General features: G+C 41.5%; 1 protein-coding gene across 1 annotated transcript; it reads right to left on the minus strand.

The window, feature by feature from the left end:
* Positions 1-1,696: 1,696 nt before the first annotated feature.
* GLOD5 (glyoxalase domain containing 5) lies at positions 1,697-8,457 on the minus strand. Its single transcript, XM_039843666.1, is given in 5 exon segments — positions 1,697-1,762; positions 1,852-1,953; positions 5,552-5,615; positions 5,617-5,687; positions 8,395-8,457. Coding segments are annotated over 5 exon segments (345 nt in total). The 3' UTR covers positions 1,697-1,717.
* Between the last annotated feature and the right edge of the window lie 1,186 nt (positions 8,458-9,643).

The following is a 9,643-nucleotide window of genomic DNA, read 5'->3' on the forward strand; positions in this document are numbered from 1 at the left end:
GCTACAGCTTTTGGCAAAGTCTTTTCACATGCTGAAACACATCCTTACACATCCTCTCTTCCCAGAATTTTTGGAGCTCCCTGGGAGTTTACTCATAGGGCCTGGGTGAACTACCATCTGTGTGAGGACTGTTTAGAGACCAGAGTCCACAGACTAGGGGCTCTCTCACCTCAAGAAACTCTCATACATACTCCTTCATCTATCACTCATTCATTCAGGAAGCCATACTCTTCCCTTTCCTCTATGTCTATCTCATTTGCTTGTTCCTCCTCTTGTTTCAGAACTCTAAATGTCTTTGGGTCTCTTCTCTAGTTGACATTTTCTCTCTTGTTGACCTCATCCAGTGTCCGTTTTCAAAATATCTCCAGATCTAAGCATTTATTTTATCACCTCCCCTGCCAGCACACACATCAGCATAGCTTGCCTGGACTACTGCAGTAGTCTCTCCTTACAGTCCCTCTGCTTCAGCCTTCACCTCTGCAGTCTATTTCCCTCATAGAAGCCAGAGGAAGCCTATTAAATCCTAAGTCAGATCATGGCCTCCCTCTGCTTATGACCCTCCTGTGGCTCCCTCGCCAGAGTAAAAGCCAGAGTCCTCTCCATGGCTCCCAAGGCTCTGCACAACTTGTCCCTACCATCTCTCCAACCTCACCTCCTCCTGCTCACCTTCACTCACTGTTTCCTCCCCCTCCATACTTGCCTCCTGCCCTTCCTCACACCTGCCACACACATTCATGCTTCAGGGTCTTTGCATTGGCTCTTCTCTCTGCCTGACATGCTCTTCCTCCAGTGCTCAATGCAGCTTCCTCCTCATCTCTTCAGGTCTGCGTTCAAATATCTCCTTATCGGTGAGGTTTCTCCTGTCCATTTCATTACATATTGGAAATTGTCTCAGCAATTTTTATCTGTATTTACTCTTTTCCATGTTTTCTTCATCTGCAAAGCATTTATCATCCTCTAACATACTTAATATTTTCCTCACTTGGTTTTAATTATTTTGTATCTCTCCCACTAGAATTGCAGCTCTACAAGGAGGTATGCTTATCTCTTCTGTTCAACTCTGTGCGTCTAAAGCTTGGAACAAGACCAAGCACACAGTAGGTGCTCAATACATGTTTATTAATTGAATGAGTGAATGGTGTGGTGAGGGGGCAAAGTAAATTTGTCCTTGTCCCATCTACTCTGTCAAGAGCTGAGTCTCAGTTGAGATGAGTCTGGACCTACCAAATCTAAAGGTAGGAAGTGCCACATCCCCTGGGGGCACCAAATAAGGTACACCAAAAGGAGGTGGTATCATCAGGGCTGGTCTGTGAAGGTTCCATGGGACTCTTAGAGATCTTGGGTTTCAGTGAAGCCTCTGGGTGAAGGAAACAGCAGGCAGCACCTGGAAGGAGTGAGGCAAGCCCGAAAGGATGAAAAAAGATGAGTTCATGGACAAGGAGAAATTTGTCAAAGGCACTGAATCTCAAGAGCCTAAGCCTAGATTTGGTCTTCAGAGATGTCATACCCTGGTCCCTGACCCCCTAAACAGCTGAGAGATCTGACACACTAGACAAACACCCATATATACCACCAAGACAATAATAATGAAGAGCTCATATTAATTAATTAATGAGAGGTTATTAATTTATTGGGGCAGTTTGGAAGGAGGACATTCAGACATGTAGATTTGATTCCAAACCCTTCTCAGTTTCGCCCAGCAGGATGTGTCAAGTGCCTAAGTCCTCGGAGTCGTTGGAGATCTCTGGGCCTGGGAAAGGGTCTGGAGGAAGGAAGGAAGAGGACAATTCTGTTGCAGGGAACAGAATGGAGGAGGGCCAGCCTCAATCACGAGGAAATATAGTTGGACACCTCAATCAGGTTTCTGTCAGGGTCTCGGAAGTAAATGGACATAATGGGCCCTTTTGCCCCAGTTCTGGGGACTGGACCCTCCTCAATGGGGACATCACAAGCCTAAAATGGGAAGAGAAGACAAAAGTCATTCATCATAGTCCATGTGTGAGACCAAAATTTAATTCCTTATAGGGACCTAGAAGACCTCTGTATCTTTCTGACCTCATCTCCTACCATTTTCCCTTCCCTCCCACTGCTCCAGCCATATACCAGCTTTATGACCTTGGGCAGAGTACCTAACTGCTCTGTACCTCAGTTTCCTCATCTATAAAATGGGGATGATAATAGTGTCTAGTATTATTTAATGAGTGGCAGAGTCAGAATTCAAACCCAGGCAGTTTAGGCCAGAGTCCATACTCTTAACTCCTATGCTTTCCTCACTTTACTGCTAAACCAGACTTTTTCATTGATACCTTCCAAAGAAGGAATACAGAATATTTGCACAGAATATATTCAAGACCGCGATCTGTGTTCCCCAATAGGAGAACCAATGCCCCCTTTACATTAAATCATTTTAAGTGTTACAGGAACATCAACATTAAATAACAGTGAATCAGAAATTAGTTCCTCTTCAGTCCTCTTCCAATCCTTCAGATTATACCAAGAAGAAAGTCTCTGGTGGATGCTAACAAGTCCTTAGCACCTCTTTAACCACTTGCAAAATCTCCCTTTGGAATGTCCGGCCCAGAGAGTTCAGGGAATGGAAATGTCTAGAATCCGGGTGGAATGAAATTGTGATGCTTTTATAGCTGTTTGTTTTTACTGTTACCTTTCCTTTGTGCCAAGATATAATGGGTTTTTCACTTACTCGGTTGAACATTTTTTTACATAAATGTATTTATGTAAAAAGAACTTAGGTATACTATTTTTACAAGGGTGATATAAAGTTTCCTTTTAAAATGCATTTGTTTATATATTTTATGAAAAAATGATGTCAATAAAAATAATGATTAAACAATTGTGCACAGGCATTATCTGGATGTGAGGAAACCCGCTAAGCCTGAAGTTTGAGGAAGACCTCCCTGGGTCATGCTTCTGTTTTCACTGCATCAGCAGCAGCTTTCTCAAAAACAATGGAAGTTGGACTTACTTTGAGGTGCTGGACCTCAAAGGTGCTGGACCTCAAAGTAAGGTCTCCAAAACACAATGCTTTCCGGTCTCCTTATATGGAGAGAGAAAACAACCTAGAACTAAACCTCCAAGATGAGTGTGGGGCAAAGCCCCCTCTATGCACCTCGACAAAGTTTAAAAAAAAATAGAACAGGGCTTTTAATGAAAAACTACAGCCTCTTGTCCCACCCCAGTCTCGATTTCCCAGGAGAATGACTGGCACTTTATTATTGATGATGATGATGTGTGTGGTGGTTGATGATGTGTTGATGGTGATGGACTGTGTGTGTGTATTGTGTGTGTGTGTGTGCATGCGTGTGTTTATTTCTTCTGGAAATTATTTCCATATCTCCAAATAATATGTTTATACTACCCATGGCAAAGACAGCAATTTGCCTACTTAATATACATTTCTCCCTTTTTTCTTATAAACACTGCCCAAATTTCAATGGGATCAATTGTGTGCCCAGCTTTAAAACCCTACATTTCCCAGCGTTCCTTCTTGAGAGGCCACTTAAGGTGGCCTGGATAATGATGTAAGCAGAGATTGTGAGTGGGGCTTCCAGGAACCTCCCCACTCCACTGAGCTGGCACTTTTTGCCCATTCACTTCCTCCTTCTTCCCATCCCTGTCTGAGCCCGACTACCTACCTCCGGACTGGTCATTAAATAAGAGAAAAAGAGAACTCTATCTTCTTTAACCCACTGTTAATTGGATTTTCTCCTATGTGCCTCCAAACACAGTCCCTAACTAATGTGCCACTATTTCTTGATTTAGCAACTTTAGACATTTCTATTGTCTCCCTGCTACGATAAATGAAAAGTTAACTCATCTATATTACTACTCTTCCCAATTCTATCATCATTTTTAGTTTCTCTTTTGGTTCCCTTATAATTTTTAAGTAACCCACTTGTATCTTTATGTTTTGTTAGATGAACTACAGCTAGTTTCTCACTGGCCCTGCTCTTCTTCCCTTCATGTCTCCTCCCTCTCCTGTGCCTTTCAACCTCTGCCATTCCTTGTATCATTTTTACATTTCTTTCTTTTATATCACCATGATTGATACCATATCTATTCTATCAGAAAATGACTTTATTTCACTTTTACATTTAAATAACAGTTTGGCTGAGTATAGAATTTGAGGTTGCAGGTTATTTTCCCACAGCCTTTTAAATACGTGGTTTCATTATCTTCCTAAACTTGGTATTGCTTATAAGAAGTCTGATTTAATCTGTTTTTCATTTTTTTGTAGTTGATACATCCACTCTCCACTCCTGCAGCTTTTAGGACTTTTCTTGATCCTAGATATACTGAAATTTCATTCTAATGTGTCCAAGTACAGAGAGCTGAGACATCATATGCCTCATTATCGCCCATGCCCCTCTTTAGTTTTCTTTATGCATTTATTCTTTTTATTTCCACTCTTCATTCTTGTCCCCACCCTATTCAACCATTATAATGTGTTGATGTTCATCTTTTGGTTTTCATAAGTTATTGTAAAAAGTGTATTATTGTTTCGTGTGTGTGTGTTATAAATTGTACCATGCTGTAGACCTGACTCTGTTTCTTTGTCTGTCACTCATCATGATCTTTTTAAGACCTGTCCATCTTGCTGTGTATGCATTCAGCTTGATGTTGCACAGTTCTATTTTTCATGTATACTGTTCCACGTTAGGTTTAAAATTTTTATCCTGATTGCCATCCTATGGGTTCTTTCAATTTAAAACATATATTTTTTGCTTTCTCTGCATTTCCCACTTTTGAAGTTGTTCCAAATTCTCAGGAGTAGTATTCAAACTCTGGAAACCATTTTTTTTTCCCTGAGATCTCTCTTTCCTGGGAACCTTCTTTCTCCTGCCCCCAATTAGACTGATTGTCCTTTGGATATCTTTCTGGAATCTTCCTCTTGGGATCCACTGTGTCCTAACTTCAATTTCTTCCTTATTCCTGGCTTAATCACTCATTTTGATGTAGCATACTCTCAATTTTTAAAGCAAGTGGGAAAATTTCTGAGTCTTTTTATGTCTAAGAATGTTTTATTCTATACTCACCTTGATTAATAGTTTGGTTGCGCATAGAATTCTAGGTTGAAAAATTTCCCCTGAGATTCTAGAAGGTGTTCTATTATCTTCTAGTCTCTGATGTGACTCTCGGAAAATCTGATATCTGCATTTTTCTTTTTCCTTTGTAGTTGAACTACTTTTTTTTTTTCTTTTTAACCTCTCAGAAAGCTCTTAGGATCTTCTTTTTCACTTTGATGTTCCATAATTTCATAAGAACAGATCTAAGTTTCAATGTGCTGGATATTCAGTTAACCCTTTTCATATAAAGACTGGAAAGTTCTCTTGCATTATTTCTATGGTAATTTTCTCTCTTCCATTTCTTCATTCTCTCTCTGGAAGTCTCACTATTCATAGTTTGGAATCTCCTCCACTGATCCTTTAAATTTTTCTCACAGATTTGTTGTGGGTTTTTAAAAGTTATTTTAAAAATATATTAGAATCCAATTTTACTCCACCTGAAGTTTGGCATTTGGGGAAGTGATTACCTTGAAAGTTATGACCTCCATTTCCAGAATTTTGGAATAAAACATGATAGTGTCTTTGATACTCTACTGTCATCACAATGTGGTCAAGTCTATAGATAAGACATGAGGAAGAGGTCTGACTGCTGTCTCCCCATGACTAGAAAAGAAAAGAAAAGAAAAGAAAAGAAAAGAAAAGAAAAGAAAAGAAAAGAAAATTCAGAGATCACATTGCCACTAGTCATATCCAAGTTTCCTGTTTCCTTCACTTTACCTCCCCTCATCTCCCCCAGTGACTATACTTCCTCTTCACCCCCCATTTCAAAGGAAAAGTTGTGGGAGGAAACTTTAGTAGAGTCTTATTGCCCATGTGTGGATTCACAAGAGCCCATGTGTCTGCCATGACCACTCTCCCACTCTCCACTGTTTTCTGTTCTCTTTCTCCTTCCAGAGGTGAAGATAAGGGGAGTTGAGACCAAGACCAAACCCTCTCTTGTTTTCCCCAAGCTGGAATTTATCTCTTTTCCAAAAAGGACAAGACACAGAGGAGGCCTAACTCTATGAGTACAAACCCTCCATTGGCCAATTTAACCCAGTCCCCTCCTTTCCCATTTCACAGCTATGATCACAGGATAAAGAAGGGAGAATCTCAGGTGAAAGAAATGTTTCTGGGCATCAGTGTTTACGGATCTACCTTGACACCCAGTGGGAGGGCACACCTCCTCTTCACAACTTCTTGCCCTCTGCAGCATATCACCAGGTCTTTCTCTTGCTTTGCATTCTTTAGTAATTTGTATATTTACATTACATCTGCTACAGGATTATAAGGTGCCTGTGGTCTGGCACTATAGATAGCAGAGTATAGTGGTTAAAAGAACGGACTCTGGAGCCAGACTAACATTTAATTAATCTCTCTGTGCCTTAGTTTCCATTTCTGTAAAGGTGGGCATGATTTTATACATGTCTTATAGTACTGTTGTAAACATTTTTTAAAAGAGTTGTCTTTTTAAAGGCTTAGAACTATGCCTAGCAGATAACCAGTGCTATAAGAGTAATGATGATGGTGATGATGTCCTGGTCATCTTGTTAAAATTCAAACTTGCTACCATGACCCCCTATCTCTACAGCCTCATCCATTGCTCTTGAACTCCAAGCCACATTGTCCTTTTGCCTGTTCCTCATAAGGGCCATCCTTGTACCTTTGGCCTCAGGGCCTTTTTCACATGGTAATATCTGCCTCCCTGACTAGAATATAAGCTTCATGAGGGTAGAGATTTCTCTCTGTTTTGTTACCTACTGTGTCCCAAACAGCTAGAAGATGCTCAATAATATTTGTTCAATTAGTGAGTATTTACTACAACAATTAGGCCCAGTGTCTGGAGCAAAGTCTGACTTCTATTTTATTATATTATTCTCTTCTACTCCTTTCCATTCCATTACACCCTATGCTATTTTATTCTATTCCATTCCACGGCGTTCAATTATTTTCTAACCATTACATTTTAAACAATTGATTTCACCAAGCCCCAGCTAAAAAAAAAACAAAAACAAAACTATGTTGTTCTATTTTCGTGAGTAGAGGCAACAGGATGAGAAAATAACTGACATTTGGGCTCCATTGAAAATAAAGTCATATGTTAAAAAAATCTTATTAACATTTTAACATCTGTAGGATCTGTAATAGCACCCCCTTTTCATTCCTAATATTGGTAATTTATATATTTTCTCTTACCTGCTTGAGAGAAAACAGAAATTACTAATATTTTATTAGTTTTTTCAAAGAACCAACTTTTGACATTGTTGGTTTTCTCCAATGTATGTTTGCTTTCTATTTCACCAGTTTTTGTTCTTATCTTTATAGTTTCCTTCCTTCTTCTTTCTTAGTAATTAATTTGCTGCTCCTTTTCCAGCTTCTTGATATGGAAGTTCAGGTCACTGATTTTCAACTTTTCTCATCTATGCATTTAGAACTATAGATTTCTCTTAAGCACTGTTTAGCGACATCCCTCAATTTTGATAGTCTATTAGAAATCACCTCAACCTATTCCTCCCATTTTTCAATGCCCTGCCAGCTCAGATTCACACCCCAGATACCGGTTTGCATATGGAGAGTTCCATCTTTGCAAATTCAAGGATGAGCAGGGCTGGCTCTCTTAAGGAACAGGAAGAAGGCCACTGTGGCTTAGAAACCAAGGATGAGTGAGGCATGAGCAAGAGGAGAAGGCAAAGACCAGATCATGCAGAGTTGTCGAGGCAAGGTTAGAGAGGCTGGTTTATAAAAAGATAGTCAAGACATAGTAGTCACATAAGAGGTGTACCAAGCCCTGTTCCAAGCGTTATATAAAGTAGAATCCATTTTATTCCTTGCAATAATCCTATGTAGATAATAGAGTGCCCAGATCATGATGTCCTCCCTCTAGCCTCCTTCACAGGGAAGGTTCCTCTTTTGACAAAGTTTTCTTTGAGGTCCCCTTCAGGGTGCCAGAGACCTCTGGAATTCTTCTGGCAAACCTCAAAGTCAGTGCTGTTTCCTGGCCCCTCCCCACACTGCCCCATGTTGATGTCCCTGGCTGAACTGGCTCCCCTGAGCCACCCTGAGGGAGCAGAGCTGCTGGCCCTCAGCCAGGCCCACTCCTGCAGACATGTTGTGGCTGACCGTGTGTTAGAGCAGGGCCTTTCCATGTCCCTCTGCTGCCCTCTGCTTGTCTTTGAAAGAGGAAGAAAGAGAGAGGAAGAGGAGAAAATGGATGTCAGTACACTAGGATAGTTTGCATAGAAGGGAAGGAGATTACCAAGCCTGGGTTGGGGGATACCCAGACTTGGTACCAGCACCCATGCCCAAGGCTCCTAGGGGCTACCCTGTTCACCTGCTTCTCTGAAGGCCTGCCCCACATACTGGTTAGCAGCCTGGAGGGCAGACGGCACATCATGGCAAGCTAAGTGTCCTTGCTGTGAGGCCTCCAGATAACCCTCTGGCTCAGTGCCTGGAGATCAAGGGGCAGGAATGGGAGGGCCACAGGCTGAGGACTGCTAGTGGTGACAGAGGTAGGCAGTGTGAGTACAATGACTCTGACATAAAACTCAGAGCCTTGAAAGTAAAAGCTGAAGTTGTCTCTTAGCCAGCTCAGGCCACCATAATGTAGTAATATAGCCTGGGTGGCCTAAACAAAAAAAATTATTTTCTCACAATTTTGGAGGCCAGAAGTCTAAGATCAGGGTATCGGTATGGTCAAGTTCTGGTGATGGCTCTCTACCTGGCTTGCAGTTGTCCACATTCTCATGGTGTCTTCACATGGCAGAGAGAAAGAGCAAGCTATCTGGTCTCTTCTTATTAGGGCACTAATCGCATCATGAGGACCCCACCCTCATGATCTCATCTAATCTTAATCATCTCTCAAAGGCCCCATATTCTAATACCATAATATTGAGGGTTAGGGCTTCATCATATGGACTTGTGGGGATGGGGGAACACAAACATTCAGTATGTGAATAACAAGGTATATATGTGGAGAGTTACTTAAGGAACAGCCACTTTCCAGTTACAGATTGCAAAGACCTTGTAAAGCGATACCAATCCCTTATTTTTATTTTTGCCTACAGCATCTGGACATCATCAAGTACTAACCAGGCCTGACCTGTTGGCTTTGAGATCAAGACGAGTTGAGCATTCAGGTGGTTCACCTGTAACACGAGAAAACCCACCCAGCTCCAGTGGGAGGGGCCTTTATTCTAGGGTATGAGTCCTCTGATCTCTTTAGGGGTGTGTCTCCAGAGTGTGACATCTCTGATCTGTTTGGGAGTCTATGACAAGAGTGTAAAGTTAGAAGCTGGGTTAAGGTATGATCTCTCTGACTTATTATGGGTCTGTTTCTGAGCCAAGATTTCTAAGCTATTAAATCTTCTGTGCCCCGGGGTACAATGTTTCTGAATTCTTTTGGGGTGTGAGCTCTGGGATTTTCCCCATCCCCACCCATCCCTCACCCCACACTTACCCTCTGCTGCTAAGAGGTGGGGAATATTTATCAGCTCCATTGCTATTCACCTTATCCTGAGCTGAACCCCCTCTCTTGTGGGTTACCTGTCCAGCCCCAAAATCTCTCTGGATGACCCTGGGAC

The sequence above is a fragment of the Pteropus medius genome, unplaced genomic scaffold, assembly GCF_902729225.1.
Source record: "Pteropus medius unplaced genomic scaffold, Ma_sr-lr_union100, whole genome shotgun sequence".
Taxonomy (NCBI): Eukaryota; Metazoa; Chordata; class Mammalia; order Chiroptera; family Pteropodidae; genus Pteropus; species Pteropus medius.